Source organism: Micromesistius poutassou (genome assembly GCF_964030765.1).
Source record: "Micromesistius poutassou genome assembly, chromosome: 20".
In the NCBI taxonomy this organism is placed as follows: Eukaryota; Metazoa; Chordata; class Actinopteri; order Gadiformes; family Gadidae; genus Micromesistius; species Micromesistius poutassou.
In genome coordinates this window covers 10,487,990-10,509,829 of record NC_140290.1, presented here as the reverse complement: position 1 = coordinate 10,509,829, position 21,840 = coordinate 10,487,990, and the positions used below count along the sequence as shown (strand labels likewise).

Below are 21,840 nucleotides of genomic sequence, written 5' to 3'. Positions count from 1 at the left end.
CGAGCACATGCCGAGCTAAAGGGGGGACATGCCCAACTGAATGACATAAGACAAGGCATCACCTTCCTAAGAAAAATGTGGAACACAGGCACACACACACGTGCGTGTGTACGCACACACACAAGCTGGCAGCAAGGTAGAGAAGTGGGTCAGCTCACACGGTCACAAGGCTAATTAGCGATTTAAGCGGCGCTGTGCGCCACACACACACACACACACACACACACACACACACACACACACACACACACACACACACACACACACAGCAGACCGAGTGAACTCATTAGCCTCACAAAGGCAGCAGTTGGAAGCGACAAATCAAACCAGTTCCCTTTTGAAACGCGAGGCCCCAACTTTGACTTCACAAAGGCATCTCACACACACACACACACACACACACACACACACACACACACACACACTATATAAACTAGTCAACTCTTAAGCTGAAGTTTTGTTTGACTGTTATCTGAGAGAGAAGTGTGTGTGGGTGTACTCTGAGAGTACCTGTGCTCGTATCCTCATGCGCAAACATTGATATTATTGACTCAGTTTGAACCCCCTTTACCTCTCAATGGATGGATGGATAGATGGGTAGAGTACACACATCTCTTTACAAACGCCTGTGTGTGTTAGTGTTAGCTGGGGCTCTGGCCCTGAGCACACACTGTCCAAGGCATGAGGCCCGGTGGGGTGAGCCACAGGCTCCATTATTTAACACATTCTATGGCCTGGAGACTATAGATGTATAATAATGTATCTATCTATCTATCTATCTGTCTAATCGTGCTGCTACTCCCTCTGTGTATATATTTAAAGTGCCTGCTATGTGGAGCACCATCCTAGGGTCTTGTCTCTTACAATCACATAAGACAAATGTATGTATATGAGGTCTTAGATGCTGGTTTGAACGTGAATTTTGGTTTTGGTGGAAGAGGCAGCGGAGAAGACTTGACACAAGAACGGTGTTATAAAAGCATGAACTTCTAGGAAGAAGGGTTTTGCCTAAACATAAGACCCCAATGGTAAATTGAATGTATTAAGAATAAGGTCAACACAGGCCATTTACTGCCTGTGTGTGTCTGTCTGTTTGTGTGTGTGTGCCCTTGACATCAAATAGGGATGAGAGATTAAGATGACTTGATATTAAATGACTGATTCACTCCCTCACCCCTGTTGGAGTGAGTGACTCAGGAGTAGATACACAGGCCACTCAAAACACGCTTCAGAGTAGAGAACAGACGAGGGGTAGGGAATAAATAAAACGAATGAGCCATCACTGTTGTACCCTCCTCCCTTATTTGTGAGTGAAACTGTAGCCCGTCTTGTCATACTCTAAAAAACCCTGTCTCGTCCTATTCTAGTCATGTTGATGCCAACGGCGCTCATTTTTTCCAGATAGAGGAATTTGGACCATGCGGTGTTAAGTAGCCAAACAGGGTGTAACTTTCAATGTCGGTCACTGTAACCTTCCCACACATGGAAAAAGGGGAGGGAAAATACTTCAATCATTCGCATGTTTCGTCGTGTTGCGGTGTTGATCACCGCTGGTGAGGGCTGGCTGGCTGGCATGCCCGTGCACTGGCACCAACCATCTTCTTTATTCAGAGATTATGTTTTGCTTGCTGCTCAAACAAGAGGAGAGGAACAAAGGCAAACCGTTGGTACAACGTGGCCAAAGAAACACATCACTGTCAGGTGTGACACCCAGCACATGAAACACTACTACTACACTGTGTGTGTGTGTGTGTGTGTGTGTGTGTGTGTGTGTGTGTGTGTGTGTGTGTGTGTGTGTGTGTGTGTGTGTGTGTGTGTGTGTGTGTGTGTGTGTGTGTGTGTGTGTGTGTGTGTGCGCGCGCTCGTCTCTTATTTACATGATTGTCGTTACATTGTCAACGGTAGCTATAGTGAGGCGTAATCTCTCTTGCTTAATAATGATAATGGCCCTGTACCACACACACACACGCACACACACATGCACGCCAGGGCTGTGTTGTCTGACTCAGGAAGCTGTGTCTCTGATACATTTCCTCTTGGTGTTGGTGTTTGATGCCTTGCATTAGCTGCTATCAGCAGCCTATCACTTATTGATACCCAACGTTGGTGTGTGTGTGTGTGTTATTTAGTCCACGGGCCCTGGGTTCAGTGAGTTTATCTTTCACTACGCAGTCGATCTCTCTCTCTCTCTGTCTTTGTCTCTCTCTCACTCTGTCTGGCTCCTGTGGTCGCCCTTGTGAGTGAGATATGGCAGGATGTGGGCTGAGTGAATTGGTGTGCGCGCGCGAAAGAAAGTGAGGGAGCAAAAGAGAGCTGATTTCACATGAAGGGCCTTTAGGGCGCTGTCATAGGTGTGGTGTACACAGGGGTCCTTGTTTATAGACCTCCATCTATCTCTCCCTCTCGCTACCTCGCCCCCCCCCCCCCCCCTCTGTCTCTCCCTCTTTCCCTCTCTCCCCCTGCTGCATATTTCCTGCCTTGTTATGTAATGCGGGGGCCGGTCCGGTACAGCCCCCCCATCCCCAGTCTCTGTCTCTCACACACACGCACACATACATGCACATACGTACACACATGCACACACTCCTCCCCAATTCAGAGCATGACCATATCTTCCTGTTTTTCCAACAGCCCTGAACCTGTTTCCCAGGCCACAGCTTATTAGGGTACACACACACACACACACACACACACACACACACACACACACACACACACACACACACACTGTAAAAGCTTTGACTACTGTGTGCTGCCATTGTTGGAGGCATTGTTTGAGAATAGGGCTGAATATTTTTGGGTTCACTCTATATTATCTTGGTAAATGCCATACAATACATGTTATTGTTTCACTGCACGACATATAGTGTGTGTGTGTGTGTGTGTAAGTTGACTGTTGGATGGCAGTCGAGATAATGACTGCTCTGTTTCTCTTACATTTCCTATTTAGTTTGCTCTTTCTTCCCTCTCTTTGCCTCCTCTTCCCCTTTTTGTCTTTCCAAGTGTAACTAAATAGTCTCTTTATATACTAATAAGAGTGTGTGTCTGTCTGTTAGTTACAGTGAAAGAGGTGTGTGTGTGTGTGTGTGTGTGTGTGTGTGTGTGTGTGTGTGTGTGTGTGTGTGTGTGTGTGTGTGTGTGTGTGTGTGTGTGTGTGTGTGTGTGTGTGTGTGTGTGTGTGTGTGTGTGTGTGTGTGTGTGTGTGAGTGAGAGAGACAACACAAATAGTATATGTAAGATGGAAAAAGACTACATCAGTGTATGTGTGTGTAACATTGAAAGAGTATGTGTGTGGCATATTATGGGTGTAAGAGAGAGCGAGCGAGGGAGAGAGAGAGAATATTTGTGTTACAGAGACTGTGTGAGTGTGTGTGTGTGTGTGTATGGCTCGGTATGAGTGAAATAGCGATCGAGTTATGTGTGTAACAGACTGTGTGTGTGTCTGCGCGTGCACGGCTGTTCTTGCAGCTCCGTTAAGTGGCTTTGCGCTGGTGCCGGTTTTTCCCGCCAGTGCGGTCATTTAGGGGGCGGAGTCTCGTCTGGGTAACGACAACAAAAGCCACAGCTTCCCGCCCGATATGCAAATAACCCCCGGCCTTAGGTCCTCCCCCTCTGCAGTATTTAACTCCTTCACCGCCACGGAGCTGAAAGGCTGATGGGATCAAGAGAGCGTGAGTGTGTATGTGTTTAAGAAAGAGGGAAAGGAATCACATGTTTCACGCATGTTTTCAGCATCTTATGTAACCGTGTAAATCGTACGCGTATGTCTGCAAGGGCAAGCAGCTGTTGCGCACATACATTCTCCGGCTCGGTCTCAAACAAAGAGCTCTTTTATAAGTCATATACGCTGACTTAAATATAGATTCATAGGGGCGTGATATACGTGCAACACAACTTTACTCGAAAATCAGCATCGATCATTAACAAATCAACGGCAATCGTTTGTTGTTTTTTACTGCATTGATCAAATGTATTTGTTTGTGAGACACCATCAAATCTACGAACACAAGATAGTGTTTGCTTTCAACATACATGCTCTGCTAACATCCAAGCCGCAGAAGTTGGGGTACCCTATAATAACCTGGGATCTGCTCTACTGAGTCCCGGCTCACCTAACGAAACTGTTATTTTTTCTCTTTTTTCTGTTAGCAACAGGCTCAGGTCTGCAGCGCACCTTGAATCATTTACCAAGCACAACATGAACACATTTTCCACGGGAAGTGTTTCACCACTCTTTCCTTTATTAAGTTCCTTTTATATTCTCAGTGTGCATACTCTCACTCCTTTGCTCCTTTATTTTCCCTGGTTTAAACACCCCCCCCCCCCCCAACCCACACTTTTCCATTAATCTTTTGCTCAAACAAGGTGCACCTCGCTGGTGGGCTAGTGGTGGACTGGGTTGTGGGTGGGGGGTCCCTAGAGATGGGCTTTACCCCTCATGGGCAGATGAAGAGGATAATGATATCCTGTGTGTTACCCACATCCAGAACTATCCCATCCTGTGTTGACATCCCTTTTCTTCTATACCATCCACATCTCCTATGACCTCAACAGATTTCCGTTGTAAATATTGCGGTGACGTTTGTGTTGTTATTAAGCGTGCGTCCTGTACATGCCCCCTCTATCCACGAGGTGCGTCATAATCCATGCTTCTCCCTCCTCCATTATGCTGTATGCCCTCCTGACCCCCCCATACATAAAGCACCTAAAATAACAATACAAAGGAAATGAAATGAACGATTGAACCCATGAAAGGACCAGGTATACAACTCCTCCTTTGTCTGGGTGTACACCCCCCACTCGTGCGTGTGTGTGTGTGTGTGTGTGTGTGTGTGTGTGTGTGTGTGTGTGTGTGTGTGTGTGTGTGTGTGTGTGTGTGTGTGTGTGTGTGTGTGTGTGTGTGTGTGTGTGTGTGTGTGACGGTTGGTAATGTGGTCAGATTTGCATTGCATTGAAAATCTGACCGCTGATATGATGGAATATTTGCAGTCGTATATATAGTATGTGAAGGAGTGAATGAGTGTGTGCTGGCTCACTTCTCGGCCAACCCGGGATTGTTTGGCAAAAGGCGGCAAAGCGTTTGTCTTCGATAATATGTTCCCGCCTCTACGAGGGCAGTTAGCGGTTAATCGCACCGGTTTTGCTTGGCCGTGCCCTGTGATAAAAGTGTGTGTGTGTGTCTTTCTGTGTGTGTGTGTGTGTGTGTGTGTGTGTGTGTGTGTGTGTGTGTGTGTGTGTGTGAGTATGTGTGTGTGCGTGTCTCTCTCTCTTTCTCTGTGTGTGTGTGTGTGTGTGGTGAAATCCTAAAAGAACAGTTGACAACCGACAATACCAGCAGGGGTTATTTGTAAAACATTCCACAGGAGCGGAGCTGCTTTGACTATTAACGGCGGTTAATCGTTCAACAGCTTCCCCTCCCCTGGACTTTACTATAAGGCTTGGCCACAGCTCATTTTTTCTGCAATCCACTCCGTGTGTGGTGTAATTATGGATGTCACCTGCCTGCAGCCCCCACTGCCTCCGTTTACTGTTTTTAAGTCATTTAGAGAGGCCTTTCGCCACAGCACCCTGCAGTGAATACAGATACAGGTCGTTAAAGAGAGAGTCGGGGCTGGGCCTCCTTCAGCAGGGAGCCGGAACGCCTTGTCATTAAACTTTTCATGGGTCCATGATGAACGGAAGTTGTGAGCGGGAAAAACAAAAACACCTTTTACCAGTTAAATGTGTTGTCATTTGGACGGTGAACACCAACACTCGCCCGACACACTTTCCTGCGGAGGTTCTGTGAAGCTCAGGTCATACCATATAGCTAGATGGATAGAAAGAGACATAACACACACACGCGTTATTGCATGCAGATGCACGCATACCTAGGCTTCTTCCTTCATTCCCTCCTTCTCTCCCATCTCTCTTGGTGATTAATTTGGCTGCTTTCTAAACAAGTCATGCCTCTGTTATTGTCTAGCGCAAGTGATTCCCTATACATCACGGCTTGTTCGCTTCTATAATATAACATAATAACACATAGATATATTATTATATATGTATGGGCTCCGGGAGCGATGCCCTTATAAGATGATGGTACATATGAGAACCATGTGCCCTGTTGCTGCTCTCCTTTTCCACATTTAACTCCTCTCACACTCTCCTGTGTCCCCCTGGCCTACTTTGCAGCGTGGCCCCCCTGCTACTCCCTGACTCCTCCAGAGCACCAACAACCAGCGCCTCAACATACGGTACACACTATCTTAACATGTATTACTGTACATTGATTACTGTGTGCTGCAGCTACAGTATCACACTTAATAGTCTACTAAAATCTGCCATGCCAGACCAACTCAAAATGTGCTACATTATAAGCCGTATAAGCTGTTTTACCAATAGAGTTATTAATTACTATAAAGTACTATTAATATGTTGTCAGAGGGGTGGAATGCTCTTCCAATGGGTCATTATCTTTACAAATTGGTGTTCGTTTGGGGTCATATTATTTAAACTTGATATGTTGGCTCCATCTTATGGTGAAAATGGGAATAACATTTACTGATTGCAATTACATGGCCAACATGAGAGGCTTGCAGTGCCATGTGCTTGAGTCAGTTAAAATGTGTAATCTGTGTAGATAGACATTTACTTGATCCAACCTTTTAGTAGGTAGCATAAGTTGACACAATGCCATTCTTGCTTCAGCTGCAACGGCTATACAATGGCCCCAATTCCTGTAAGACCTGGCCTTCACAGCATCAACATATGTTGTGGTATCATTAAATATAATTCAGTATATTACGTGTAGGAGTAACAATATTTAAACATTCCTAAACTGCTTTCTTTATGATGTTATTTTCCTTTCATTACATAATTGTCTACTTGGATGTCAAAATCCTTCATACTACGTGTGGCAATACCTGGGTCCAGGTCTACCCTGATCCATCTAAATTTTGTTTTTTATAAAAAATCTATATGAATTTGAAGGAATCTAAAATTCAAAATGTGAAACCACCAAATGATTCTTTCAGTGTACATTCTCTGAAACTCCTCCATCGTGATGTTGGTGTGGATGGAACACGGCATATATCATATTGCTATGCTACTACAGGCAGCTGTCTTAATGCTGTGGCAAAAACGGGACTACATCATTGGTTGAATGTAATAAATGACAAGTTTATTGTTGCACAAAATGTACAAAATAACAAGCAAATGGACTGCCCCCCCCTACCATTCCATTGACCATTATTACATTGGAATTCTGAAACCAAAAACTATGGCAAATCTGATGGTGGTCCAAGCCAAACGCATGGGAATTTCTGAGAGACAACACGTACCCAATTTCAGCGTCACTGAACAATTAAAAATGAATAAAAACACCTTATTTACACATTTTGTCAGAACTTTTACAACATGCCATCTATATATTTATACAGAATATGCTTGTGCACATACCCCTGTATAGAAAATATATTTCAAGATCAAATGAAGTCAGACTAAGGGCTATAGACATCCAAAGTACAGCACTTGTTTTAAATTTTTCTCTGAAACCTTTTTTTTTCATTAGCTTTTTAAATAAACATTTATTCAATCACTTTTTCTTCATTCTTGATCAGCCTTGTGTGAAAAGAGAAAACAATCTTTAAGTTAGTTTTTTGTTTTACTTGTGAACAAGTGCCCCCTCTCCGGTCGGGTGTGACTAGTAATGTCTGACGGAAGCACCCCCCCCTCTGCTCGCCAACGCACCTATCTCTCCTGTGTCTGCGCACGTGTGTGTGTGTGTGTGTGTGTGTGTGTGTGTGTGTGTGTGTGTGTGTGTGTGTGTGTGTGTGTGTGTGTGTGTGTGTGTGTGTGTGTGTGTGTGTGTGCGTGCGTGCGTGCGTGTGTGTGTGTGTGTGTGTGCACGTGTGTGTGCGTGCATGTGCGCGAGACATTGCGTGTGTCAGCGGTTTTATTTATCCTGACCACCCCCACCCTTCACTCCCCCGGCCTGTCAGAGTGTTAGCGAATCCGCTTTGGCACCGCATGAAGTAGTGTGGCTGCTATGGGTGTGTCCCAGAGCAACATTCTCTGCTGTCCCCACTAAGGTCTGGTTGTCCCCCTGTCCCTTTATTACTGACTTTGTGTTCCGCTGATTGGCCCTCAGCATATCGTCTCTCTCCATCTTAAAAGGCTTTCTAATTCAGGCAAGAAGCCAAACTTTTAATTTCCCTCATTCCTACTACTGACTCAAGGGAGATCAGTACGCCATCATGCAGGCCTTGTTAGGCCCTGATGGCTTCAAGGGACGGGCCAATCAGCACCAAGGGATCGGAACACAACTCAAAGAGGGCCTGTTGAGTAGTAGTCACCACCAAAGAGGGGAACAGGGTGAATAGTATTAACATGTCTGCCCTGAAATCCCAGAACGCACTAAAAACCAACAGGGAGTGTTGACAGCCACTTCTGCAGACAAGTGATTTCCCCACATTCAATAAATCAGCACAGATGGATGAATTGCCTCTCACTGCTGTTAACGGCAAATGCTTTCTAGTGAGCTATAATGAATGAGTATTAACCACCATAGCACCATGGGAAGAGAGCGAGAGAAGGTGATTCAAGATAAAAGAGCCCAAAACGACTTCCGGTGAGGTTTAGCACTAGATAGCTAAGGTATATCGACACAGGGCAATGGACCACACGGCTAACTGCTTCTTCCAGGGGCACGAAGCAAGCAAGAGACGGGACGAGGAAGAGGCGCTGTGTATGGAAAACAAGATGCGTTCTGAAAATAAAAAGTAGTGAGCTCTATGTCGCCATCTCCGTACAGTCAAGGATTTTGTTAACCTTTTTCAACCTTGTACGAAGATATAAGATGACGGCCGGTGGAAGCACATCTCCGGACATTGTCCTTCACATTGCTTTCACTCGCACCTGGATGAGCGCCAGAGACCGAGGCTGCCGAGGGAGATCAGGAGAGACGGGGGCAGGAGACGGGGCGAGAAGGGAGACCATGGCTGCGTTCCAAACCCGCCGTCCGTGGCCCACTCGTTGAGGGAAGCGGGCAAGGCTAAAAGTTCGGAATGCTCGCCCGACCTCAAAATCCTGTGGGTTTTATTTTGTGTTTTTTTGTTTTTAAACTGTGCAAAAATACTCCTCGGACTACCATTGCAATATGACCCTTTTTATTGTTTTAAAAATATGTAAAGTGTAGTTTGTCTATGACTCTGACCTTTTCATTATATTGTACATGTTGCATTACATGTTGTATAGCTTCCTTTTCATTCTTAGATCCTACCTATTTTCATCTTGCGTGTTCCCCTGCTTTGCACTTTTCTAATATATATTTATAGTTTTTCTTTTCTGGCTTTTTTCTGTTTTACAAAATGAGAGACAGAATGATGGACAGCTGACAATAAATATATATAATTATTTCCTTTTCCTCCTTTTATCATCAGGTCTGTATTAACTATTTTTTTCAACCTGGGGATCATTTAGATATTTTTTTCCTCCTTCCTTTTTGCTGTAAACAATCAGGGTGTCAGCCATTGGTGCTCGCCTTGGCTCCTCCTTCTGCACCCCCTGTTACCCCTCCACCTCCTCCTCCGCCGCTCCACCACTCATTGCAGGAGGGCCCTGATTTGTTTGGAGGTGCTGTCATCGTTTAGATGTCTTGTCGTGTACCTGGGGGAAGAGGAGAGAGAGGAAGGGTAAGCATAGGAGGTCATGAAGAGGATGGAGACTTGTCTCAATAATGATTTGAGTATTTCCTCTTTCTCCCATTGATTGTGTTCCAGTATTGACATATCTATTTGTAGTGGTCGTCTTTTTGTCTTTTTCTTTCTGGCGGTCATTCTTTCTCTGTCTAGCTTACCCAGTCTGTTTCACTTTCTCTCATTGTATGTCGTGTGTGTGTGTGTGTGTGTGTGTGTGTGTGTGTGTTCCGTCTCAATCTCAATCTCATCTATATCTGTCCATCTCAGCCTGTCTGTCCTTCAGTGTGTGTGTGTGTGTGTGTGTGTTCCGTCTCAGTCTCATCTATATCTGTCCATCTGGGCCTGTCTGTCCTTCAGTGTGTGTGTGTGTGTGTGTGTGTGTGTGTGTGTGTGCTGCGGTGCATTGCACACCCACCTCAGTGCATTCAGGAGTCCCTCCACGCTGTTGGACGGCTGCTCTTTCAGCACCTTGATGCAGCCCTTCATCTGAGGAGGCACAGATAGACATACCGGGGCCCCGTGAAGGTCAGTCACCTCAGATCTCTTCACGCACACACCCTCAAACACGCAAACACACAAACACATGTGCGCTCACACGCACACACACACACACACACACACCCAAATCCAACCCTATGACAGCAAGCACATACCGTGTGTGTGTGTGTGTCTGTGTGTGTCCCTCGTCACTCACGTCAATTTTCGAGGTCTTGGCGAAGGCCCCGACAGGGTGGACGTGGTCGTAGAGAATGATGACGCCCACCATCACCCTCATACAGAAGAGCATGGTGTCTGTGTTGGTGAAGCGACAGCGATACTCACTGAGAGAGAGAGAGAGAGAGATGGAGAGGGGTGAGGGACAAAAAAAAGAAACAAAAGAAGATTATAATTGGAGTTGAGAGAGAGGGGGATAATAGCGCCAAAGTGGCTGAGAATAGAGATGTGACCGCCTTTTTGAAGCTCTTAATGCAATAACCACTGCAAATCAATGGCGGTTTCATAACTCACAAGAAAACGTTAAGTAAAATGTTCATGCACCAGGCATGAAGATCACAGACTGATTGGATTTATTCATGCTAGCTCCTCATTAGCATGTCCTCAGTGTATCAAAGCCCTTCTGACCTTCATAAAGAGAGATGGGGGGGGGGGGAAATGGAGAAGACAAAGGGAAACTCACGGAGTCTCCAACATGACCCGGCAAACGCAGGCCATGGTGCTCAGGCAGTCTGTGGTGTCCTCTATCGGCAAGGTCTTGTTCTGGAACATAATGTTCAACCGCGCATGTGATCGATACAGCATTGAACTGAGGGTTCATCACACAATGTGCCCATGGTAGCCTATTGGAGACTAGCAAAGAACTGCCACTTGGAGGAGACAGAGTTCACTAGGATCATATATTTCAGTTAGTTTAGTCGTTAGTTAAATGCATTAAGCGTTACATACTTATTACTTATCATGTTATAGATGTTAGAAATGGATTAGTTAATTATAAGTAATGATATTAGCTTGACATGTTTGCCAGATTTGTTACTGTGTTAATGAGTTTGTTTGACCAACATTTTGCAAGAATTAAAAACTGTTACGTTAAAGTTATAAGGCATATTGTCAATGTGTGGACGAGTAAAGTTAGAAGAAACATTGGGGTAAGTAAAGATGGATTAAAATTGGTAAGTAAATGCTATTTTAGTACTTTATTATTTCAGCTGCTAGGTGTATTATTTGGCACGCTTACCTCTGAAACAAACTTGGTGGTGGCATTGCTCAGAGTCTTCAGCATAGGCGTGGCTTCAGCGTAGAACAAAGACATTCGATTGGCCATCTCGTTGTTCACCTCATTCTCAGCTTCCAACTGGAGAAGGAAAAGGGTTGATCAAAAGTGAATGTTTAATCACCTTAAAACATTTTTTGATTTGTTCAAACAAATCTCATGCACAGTTGGCAAAAGTGAATTTGAAATATTGATTAAAAGAATATTGATCAAACAGAATGACTATCAAAGAGAAATGCACTTTAAGACTGACTGAGAAGGACTCACCTGCTGGTTGTTGAGCCGGTTCCTACTGATAGTCCTCCTGTAGTAGCTGAAGTCATTCTGTATGGCCGGGTTTGTCATCTACACAGCAGCAGAGAAATAAATCATTTTCATGAACAGTCAACATCACTATTTTCTGTGGTTTTAAAGGTGCTTATTTGAGTTCGCAAAGAGAGAGATTCTGAAAGATAACAACTCAATAAACATCCCATTCCTCTGTGTGAGAAGTTGGTTGACAGAGAAGATGTATTCCCCAACCAATGAGGGAAGGAAGGCCCTGATTGGTCTGAATAAGCTGGGAGCAGATAAGCTGCGAGTCTTAAATCATAATTGTCTCATACAGATGCGAGTGCAGTCAACTCTAACACAGATATTTTCACATTGCATATCACTCACTAATAGCAGCTTGCCATGCCATTTCTAACCGACTGTTCTAAAATGATAGCTCTTAAATGTCGCCTAGAGCACCTTTAATTCGTCAAAGCTGAGAGTGAAGTGCAGGATCTCGGCAAACTGCTTGGCCAGGGCCTGCTCCCGCTCCAGGTGCTGCATGGGGGCGTAGGGGGGGCTCGTGAGCGCCTCCAGCAGGCTCCGCAGGGCGTTCTCTACACACACACACGCACGCACACACACACACACACACACACACACACACACACACACACACACACACACAGGAGAACACACGCATACACACAGGAGAACACACGCATACACACACACACACACACACACGCAGGGGAACGCAAACGCACACACATGACATTAGTTGTTTTAGTTATTTACTTCATGATGTACAGTGCAGCTCAAAGTCTGGACATCAGAGGCGACACCCCAAATGAGATCACCCACGTTTTCCATTCATGCTAGTCATTAAGAATGAATAATAATGACAGCCAGACATGTGAGAGTGTGTATTATCAGTGTAGGAGTGCTTGTGTTTGAATGTGCTATAACGTATTGCAGGTTTAAATCGAGCTGTGATCCCTGATGAAGTCTGAGTTCATTGATACAGCCCTATAACTCATTGTCAACCGGTTTCATGACCACAACACCTTGTATTTGTATTCAAGCTCTGCTTTACTTTTGCATTTGCATTGTTTAAGGACAATGTGTGCGTCATGTGTTTGTGCTGTTGTGTGGGCCTACTGCAGTAAGAATGACCCATCATGGATAATAAATATCTTCTGATTCTGAATAACCCTTGACCCCTAAAAAGGACCAGGAGGAGAAACTCCCAGGAGCCCAGCGGGAGAAGGAGGAAGCCTTGACAGAGGGATCCCTCCTGGAAGGGATGGCTAAGGACCATGATATCGATGCTAAGTGGGCTGACAGTGAGTAGTCCATAAGAGCAGGATTCTTTATGACTGTCCATCACACACACACACACACACACACACACACACACACCCCTCAGCCTCCTGCTCAGTAGACAGTTGGTCCTGTCCGCCCCGCCCCCTTGAGAGAGAGAGCCTCCCCACTCCTCCTCATTCAATATGCATGGAGGCCTGCTATAAATACAGCCCTGCCACGTTTCATCTAAAGGTCCAGGCGTCACTCCTCCTCCCCCTCCCCCTCCTGCTGCGGCCGCCTCTGGGTTCAGCAGGCAGCCAGCACCACCCACCCAAAGCGGATGCACCTTATCGGGAAAGGGCAGCTCTGACTGTAGTGTGGGGAAAAACACAACCCTTGGCATCGGTTTCTCTCCGTTTGGTGAGGTAGTTGGGGCTTGATGGGAAGAGAGGAGAGGAGAGGAGTGCGTGTGCTTGTGTGGTTTGATTCTCCGATCTATGTCTGCGACAGGAGACTCAACCTTGATGTTTGATCCTTTCTCCTTCTCGTGTCTCGCCGTGTTAAAGCGCAAAGACAAAGCACCGTCTGCACAAAGTGAGTTTAGAGGGCAGACATGAATGATAGATCACAGATACATTAGCATTAATTATTAGCAAGGTCCCTGCTTGTTAACCTGGATGCTGAGGGGTGGTGCTGGTGTTCAGTGGGTTGGGTGCTGCTGGTTTGGGTGGTGTTGGATGGGGTGGTGTTAGGTGGAGTGGTGCTGGTGTTCAGTGGTGTGGGATGGGGTGGTGTAAAGTGAGGTGGGGTGGTGCTGGTGTTGGGTGGGGTGATGGTGGTGGCGTTATCAGCTTCCTGTGCAGAGGCGGTGGCTGCTTAAACAGATTCCTCTGCCCATACGCACTCCGCCCGACAACCATGTTTCCCTGTTTCCATAGCAACCGCTGCCTTCCTACTAGGTCAGACTGCAGGGGAGTCAGGAGGGGAGTGTGTGTGTGTGTGTGTGTGTGTGTGTGTGTGTGTGTGTGTGTGTGTGTGTGTGTGTGTGTGTGTGTGTGTGTGTGTGTGTGTGTGTGTGTGTGTGTGTGTGTGTGTGTGTGTGTGTGTGTGTGTGTGTGTGTGTGTGTTTGCAATTTTTCTTTCAGCCGATGATAGCGATGCTGGTATGGAACACTGCTTGACTCAGACTCTCCTTGCGGAGTTACCACGGCAACCGTTGCCGAATTACTCTCTTCTCTCATCTCTCCTCATTTCTCTGTTGCTCTACTTTCCTCTCTCCTAACCTCACCCCTCAGCGCATACAATGTGTGTGTGTGTGTGTATGTGTGTGTGTGTGTGTGTGTGTGTGTGTGTGTGTGTGTGTGTGACCATGCTCACTAACCCAGTCGCAGGGAGAACTCGTAGAAGCGCTTCAGTTTGGCCACCAGGGGGCAGACTGCGTTCCAGGCCTTCTCCTGGAGAGCCAAGTCGCCTGGATTCTGGATGGCCTGCAGGCAACACACACACAAACACACGTTAATGTAATATTAATGTTAAACACATTTTGATTCTGTTCAATACATCAAGCTGTGGCATGCTTTCTCAGTTCTGCATGGGTTTTGCATGGGTTTTGTTTGAGGTTTGATATTACATGCCACATTTCACTTGATAGCTAGGAGAAAGCAAAAGTTAATTTTGTTGCCTCGTCGTACGTTCACCTTATAGTATAAATGGCAGTAATAATCAAGTTTATTTACAGCACCTTTTTAAACATGAGGTACAAAGTGCATTACATGATAGAAACAGACAGTAATACAGACAGTAAAACAGTAATACAGAAATTAATAACACAATAGTGCTAAACTATAGTAGACAATTAAAGATAACCTCAAGCTAGGGAAAACGTGCATATATAATAAAAAGAAAACATCACGGTAGTAGTACGTCACAGCAGTAAACACACGTGTTAGTGTTTGAGGTTGATAGCCATGAGGAAGCAGCTGTACAAAGAGCTTTACTGGCTTACACCTCCATGATAATTGAAACACTGCTTCTTGGTAAACTGTTAGTGTAGATACACTGTAGAGGCTTGTCTGACCCACATTGTGTGTGTCTACTTTCATTAAGGAAGGGAAGAGGGCAGTCTAAGAGGAAGTTTGCTTTTGTAAGCCGCAGACTCCAATTGTCAATCATTGTCAATGCCGGAATTATTTTTCCGAAAGATGTAAACTTTCAGCCGGTGTGAATTGAAATGCAAGGTCTGACTTTTAGTTGCGGTGCTTTTAACAGCATTCATAGCAATGTGTTCTTTTATAAATTCTTTTCACAATTGCAATGTGTGTCACAGAAAAATCGGGTCAGGCTGCTTTAAAGAATCGCATTATAATAATCATCGATCATCATAATGTGTATTTGGCTGCCCTGAATCGATTTTGAAGGTTTTCTCAACCAAAGAAAACCAATAAAAGGCGAGGGCCATATCTGTCCTCACTTCTCGTATCTCCTGGCCCGCTCCGTTGTAGGACTGCAGCTCGGCCAGTATCCCATGAGCCTCTTCCAACACGGCGCTGACCTGGTTCCACACAGCTGTCTCTGCCTCCGTGGGCTGGGCATCTGGGACCGGGGTGAAGGTGGAAGATAGCCAGAGAAGAAGGAGGGATTGACAGGTCCAGGTGGTAGAGAGGAAGGTCGAGGAAATAAATGGAAAGAAGGAAGGAAGAAGAAAGGCAAGAATGGGAGGATTTGAGGGAAAAGAGGGGAGATAAAGATTGGAGGGGGGGGGGGGGGGGGGGGGCAGTTGAATGGGAGGATGAGATGAGATGGGGGGGGGGGGGGGGGAAGCAAAACGGACATTGGTGCAAGATAAATGAAAATATATAGGATAGAAAAGGGGGAGGAAAAGAGTGAGGTAGGAGTGGTGGTTTTGGGGGTGGAGAGAGCAAATAGTAGGAAAGAGTCAAATGTCAAGATGTCAAATGATTAGTGTTATAACACTTTCAAAATAAGTATATACCAAGAGTAGTGTTACAATTTAAATAATCAAATGAGGTAATCTCACTCAAAATTGATCTGAGACTAGATGGCCGTTCACATCTGAGGTTAGGTCTGGCCCTAAACAATTGCTCGGATTCAGAGATTAAAGTGAGAGCAGATTAAAGACAAAAAATAAAAGCACACTCGGTCGCATATTGCCTAGTGATGGATCTGTCACTAGACACCGGAGAGCCAGACATGTTTTGTCAGTTGGAGGGATAAGGATTTTGTCTAGATTACTGGTGGTTTCAATGTAATCTTCATTTGCCGAAGGCTTTATGCTTTAGTTTTTCAGACCTGTTGACTTGATCTATCCAATTTTACCAGTCTGTGCTTAGTCTGTTTAGATTTAATGTGTAAACAATTAGAAAATAAGCCATATGGCGTATATTTGATCAAGCTCCAAACATTAGCGGCAATATGAATTTGTCCTTTTTCTTTCAAATTTTGACCCCAGTTAATGAGGTGCCATTTTGCCTAGTTGTGCCTAGTTGTGCCTTTGTGTTTTTATTTACTGTGTTATGTGCGTTTGTTTCCTCTGTTAATGGTGTCCCTCAGGCATTTCAGCAGAAAGTGAATTAGCCATTAGGATATGTTTATTTCCCTAACAAACACCATGGTAACCATGGTAACTGAAAAAAAACATGGCAGCAAATAAGCTACGTTGAAAACATCCAGGCTTATTATTACCGCATTAAGACATTTCAGTATGTAAATGTGACTCGCATGGACTAAAGCGCTCTGCTGAGCTTTTTCCACCATTAATGGACGGTGCGGACAGACTGTAGGCTACTTCACGTCGTTCCCGACAAAGGTCCAAAACGCTGCGACCGAGGTGAGCAATATCTTTTCTCTCTGAGCGGCGGAGGAGAATTCATGCATGGGCACACAGGAGTAAGGGCATGGGTCAGAGCTTGTCATCTCTTAAGTATAAATGCTTCCGACCTCGTGGTTGTGAGGTGTGGAAAGGAAAAACCATTATGTCAGTAAGTAAAAAAATTAAAAGATTAGATAAAGTGCCCGGTTCTCCTCCTCATCCTCCTCACTCCGCACTGACTTCTCCCACGGCTGTGGTGGTACAAATAATACAGTCACATGGTGGGAAGGCTACCGTTTCATTGGTCAGCGGGGGGGGGGGTTAAGGAGATGGACAGGTGTGTTGGGGTTAAGCAGGCTACAGCCTCACTGACCGGGTTGGATAGGAAAGGATGAGAGACACACACACACACAACACAGAGAGGCACACGCAGACAAATGCACACACGCACACACACACACACACACACACACACACACACACACACACACACACACACACACACACACACACACACACACACACACACATGTCGAACACATAGTCGTTGATGAGGGCACACTGGGAGATTGGGTAACGGGTTTGAAAGAAATAGCTGAAGTGATGGCAGTAGACATCTTTAGTGAGACGTAGAAACACGTCAGCCCAACAGACACCTCAAAGGCCTGGCATTCACGAGGGCCTAATTGTTGCAATGGTTTATTTTCTTTCGCTTCTATTGTTGTTATATTCATTATTTATTTTGATGTTATAACTCTTATGGGGGTGGATTTCATTTTCTTTCCAATTTCAAGCGTTTATTCTTCATCTCGCTCCTTGCACTGTCACCACCGACAACGAGTCAACGGCGGCGGCGGCGATGACAAAGGAAGGAGACGGGCCCCTTTCAGATGCCAGTCCCTCGGGCGCCAATCAAGAAGGAAAACAATCAAAGGGGGGGGGGGGGGGGGAGAGCGGGAGCGAGAGCAGCATGAGCGATGGATGTCTCGATGAGAAGGGAAAATGATGATGGGAACGCCGACGGAAACGGAAAGAAAAACAACAAAGGAAGAGCAAAACCGAGACGAAACGGGAGAACTTAAAAGATGAGAGAAAATCAAAATAAGAAGCGGATGGTCTCACGTTCAAAGTCTAGGAAAACTATTGGGCCATGCTCAAGTTCGGCGCAAGCCAGCACTTTCAGGACGTTCCCCATGGTGACCCCCTGGAACAGAAGGAGGGAGGAGGGGTACATCTCTGGGTGATGACGGGGGTGGGAGTAAGGGTCCGTCTGTCTGTCCCTGTGTGTGTCTGTCTCTGTATGTGGGTGTGTGTGTGCGTGCATGTTCTTGTACATGTGTCGTGTATGTGGGCACATGGTGTGCGCGCGCGTGTGTGCGTGTGCGTGTGTGTGTGTGTGTGTCTGTGTGCGTGTGTGTGTGTGTGTGAGGACTGAAAGTATCGGGCTGGGGACTCGAAAGAGAGAGAGGGAGAGAGAGAGAGAGAGAGGTGGGAGTGCGATGATGACGATGGCGTGGTCGAGGTATGTTCTGGGTGACGTTGCCATGGCGATTCAAGCACAGAGGTTCTTTAATCCGACTCTTACAATATCCAGCTTTGTTTTGAAGGATGAAAACGGGATCATTAAATGGGAGTTGAAATGTGGTAATTGTCATCCACTTTTAAAGCATGTTATGCTCTGTGAGCCCACGCAGGATGAATACAATTTGAATCACCAATTAGTAAATATAATTTGGTTTTAATTGTGTGTGTTTTTTTTCACAGCTGTAAGAGTGGGACTAAAGAAGTTTCTGACGATGACACACCACAAGCCACGACAACACTTCTTGACGCCGTCAGCCAATCAACAACCAGCAACCAAACACATCTCCCCCCTCCCAACCCTTGCCCCTTCAGCCCACACCGTACACACACACACACACACACACACACACACTGTATACACATACACACACACACACACACACACACACACACACACATATACACAAACATACACAAATATCACACACGCACACACACTCACTAACAGAAACACCAAACAGACAACGACCCAGTGCACACTTACTTTCAAAGTCCAGGAAAAAATGTGGACAGTTCTCTAAATCCTTGCCAAGGACCTTAATGAGGTTCCCCATGGCTGGCAACCTGGATGGGAGAAGACAACAAAAGGCATACAGTACATAGAACCCGGATGAACCACACAGGCGCGCCTCTTCTAACCATATGCTTCTTACACAGCTATGTCCTGATGCGTACGCCACCCTCTGACACCCACAAACTGGGCTGGGAACCCGGTTGGAGGGAAACGTTTCTGCAAGCAACCACCCTAACCCATACATGAGGGTGCTGACCGGCTTTGGTTGGTGTTATGATCATTGGATTCTACGACAGAGCATGATGTACTTTTTTTTATTTTGTTAACTATTTTTTTGGGGAAGGTTTTATCCTTTTTATGATAGAGTGAGATAGACAGGAAGGTATGGGAGATAGAGGGCAAGACAGGGCAGGAATCAAACTCCCGGTCGCGGCATGTCAGTAGACAGTCTGGAATAGACCTGGTCCTGTTTTTCACTATTCTGTACTGCACAACTCCAGCCTTTTGCCTTCTTTTTCTAAATCCTAAACCAAACGCATGGACTCATAAATGGCCGCCCCTGACACTGATTTGCGTTTTATTTACAGAGCAACAATATATTCCATTAGATTAGGATTAAATTAGGAATGCTGTAAATCCAGCAGTGAATTATTTTCGCTGGCTGGTTAGAAGTCACTGCGGAGCTAAGTAGCGGTTTTGATCCATTTACGTTACTTTGCTAACCTAATAACATCCTGCCACATATGAATGGCTCCCTGCTAATGCTCTCCATAGAAACGCGGCCGCCCGCTACAGGCGCGCTTCGAGACAGACATTATGCATTTCCCACAGGGGCTAGCATGGTAAAAGTATGTGAAAGCCACGGAGAGAACAGCGTTATTAAATCACGGCTTTGTGGAACCCGAGGTCGAAGCCTTGTTCAAATGTACGGACCCTTACAGAGCATCGTCCCTTTTAGAAAGAAAGACTCCACGAGTCAACCTCGCATATCAGTTGACCCTGTGTGTCAAGCCAGAGCCATAAACGACGGTGAGTTTCAAAGCGGAGCCTTCCATAAAAGCGAGTCCACAATAAAGTAGGTATCCTCGTGGAGTCTTTGTGTCTCCTTGCAATGAAAGTGCCCTTTTCCTTATGTTCTCTGCCAGGGACGCTTGCTGATGGACTGGAGGCCGGTCCGGCTTCAAGAGCGTAAGCAGCTACCGGCGTTGACTTCCTCCTCCCTGGTATCCTTTACATTTATGTGCTCTGTAAGCAAGCACCCGGGGGCCTATCAATTTCCCCGTGCTGCCGGTGATTTATGGCTAGCATTAGCATGTTTTACGAGACGCTACATCCCGCTAGAATTAAAAAAAAAAAAAAACACAAAAAAAAGGCTTTTTTCGGTTACTCAGCAAGATTGTGTGTTGCAATGCAGCACTGATTTCGAGAGAGAGAGAGAGAGAGGGGGAAAAAAGGGGAATAGATTACATTCATGTTCGGTTATTGGGAGGACTGGCTTGTATTTGTATGCTGTTGAGCCCAATAAAAAGTATATATATTTTAAATACTGTCAATAAATTTGGATCTAAAAAGGACTGAAGGAGAGGACAGTCAGTCTACTTGCTGAGTCACAGCTGTAGCACAGAGAGCAGTGTGGAAGCAGCATACACCCTGTCTTGAGTTTATATCAGGAGGTGATCCCATGAATATTTGAAAAAAGGCGGGGTGACAAGGTGATTTCAAAGGCAGTCGGACAGAGACATTTACATTTAGCCTATGGTAAAATGCTGAACACACACAGTGTGTTTGTGCGTGCGTGTGTGTGTGTGTATGTGTGTGTGTGTGTGTGTGTGTGTGTGTGTGTGTGTGTGTACACGGTTGTTGTTGTGTGTGTAGCCCATGTATTGAGGTCCATACACACAAACACACACATGCATGTACACACACACACACACACACACACACACACACACACACACACACACACACACACACACACACACACACACACACACACACACATGCACAAGGACTGAAGTAATATGAAGTCCATCTCAAGAGCAGTGCTGCACTGATGGTTGCCAGGATACTGTCGGCCTGGTAATATCATCGCTCTCTCTCTGTCTCTCTCTCTCTCTCTCCCTCTTTCTTCATTCCCTCTCTCAATAGAGAATGTGGAGAAAAACACCCAGCCACCATTATGGAGTCACACACACACACACACACACACACACAATAGCCAAGTACCTATGATCTCTACCATCTGAAATCCTTTAATTCAAGTGTATTATAATAAGAAAATAACCATGGCCACAGTAGAAATACCAGACCGACATGACCACTGCAAAATCAAAGGAAAACATTGCTTTTCACCCCCGCATATAAGTAGCTGAAACTCAACCCATCTTCAAAGAACAGGGGGTCTGTCAATGACCACCTCCCACACCTGCTCAAACACTGCTCCAGCTTCACAGACCTCCTCTTATCTGCGTTCCCTTGAAGCCTGCCTCTTATAGCCTTACCTTCCTCCTCTCCTTGTCTCTGGCTCTCTCTCTCTGTACACGATGTGTGCTGAGGATGGGGAGTGGTGCTGCAGCTACAGTAATGTTTGTGCCTCGGCTTGCTCCACTTCATAGTGTGTGAGTTTCCGGGCAACGCGTGTTGTCTCTCTTCCTTTCTCTCCCTCTCACTCTCTCTCTCTCTCTCTCTCGCTCTCTCTCTCTCACTCTCTCTCTCTCTCTCGCCATCTCTCTCTCTCTCCATCTCTCCATCCTCTCTCTCTGTCTCTGTTCCCTCTTTGCTCGTACTCTTCACACTTCTCGTTTCTCTACTTCTATTTAAAGAAGCTGGACTTTTGCGCTGCGTTTCAGACGCTATAGGGCGCGTTTCTCTATTTTCTGTGGTTTCGTTCAGTTTTTTCTCTCTCTCT

The 21,840-nt window shown here is 45.7% G+C and overlaps 1 protein-coding gene across 3 annotated transcripts; it reads right to left on the bottom strand.

The window, feature by feature from the left end:
• Positions 1–7,827: 7,827 nt before the first annotated feature.
• fam49al (family with sequence similarity 49 member A, like) lies at positions 7,828–21,552 on the bottom strand. 3 transcript variants are annotated; one of them, XM_084484435.1, is made up of 11 exons: positions 21,434–21,552; positions 18,903–18,982; positions 15,476–15,597; positions 14,387–14,492; positions 12,181–12,317; positions 11,716–11,793; positions 11,413–11,529; positions 10,858–10,937; positions 10,375–10,501; positions 10,096–10,166; positions 7,828–9,648 (listed from the first exon to the last, which is right to left on the bottom strand). In XM_084484435.1, the coding sequence occupies exons 2-11, from the start codon at positions 18,970–18,972 to the stop codon at positions 9,585–9,587; spliced, it is 972 nt and encodes a 323-aa protein (XP_084340561.1). In that variant the 5' UTR covers positions 18,973–18,982; positions 21,434–21,552; the 3' UTR covers positions 7,828–9,584. The 3 variants fall into 3 exon arrangements, with proteins under 3 accessions (XP_084340561.1, XP_084340559.1, XP_084340560.1); XM_084484433.1 differs by lacking the exon at positions 18,903–18,982 and adding an exon at positions 17,957–18,038 and having other exon boundaries at positions 21,434–21,516; XM_084484434.1 differs by lacking the exon at positions 21,434–21,552 and adding an exon at positions 17,957–18,038 and having other exon boundaries at positions 18,903–18,915.
• Positions 21,553–21,840: the final 288 nt, after the last annotated feature.

Excerpts from the sequence above, each read along its gene's own strand:
- fam49al (XM_084484433.1), bottom strand. The coding sequence starts at position 18,029 with ATGGGGAACGTCCTGAAAGTGCTGGCTTGCGCCGAACTTGAGCATGGC. Across the intron at positions 11,530-11,715 it reads ACCGGCTCAACAACCAGCAG|TTGGAAGCTGAGAATGAGGT; the intron begins GTGAGTCCTTCT and ends TTCCTTCTCCAG. Across the intron at positions 10,502-10,857 it reads CGGGTCATGTTGGAGACTCC|TGAGTATCGCTGTCGCTTCA; the intron begins GTGAGTTTCCCT and ends TCTCTCTCTCAG.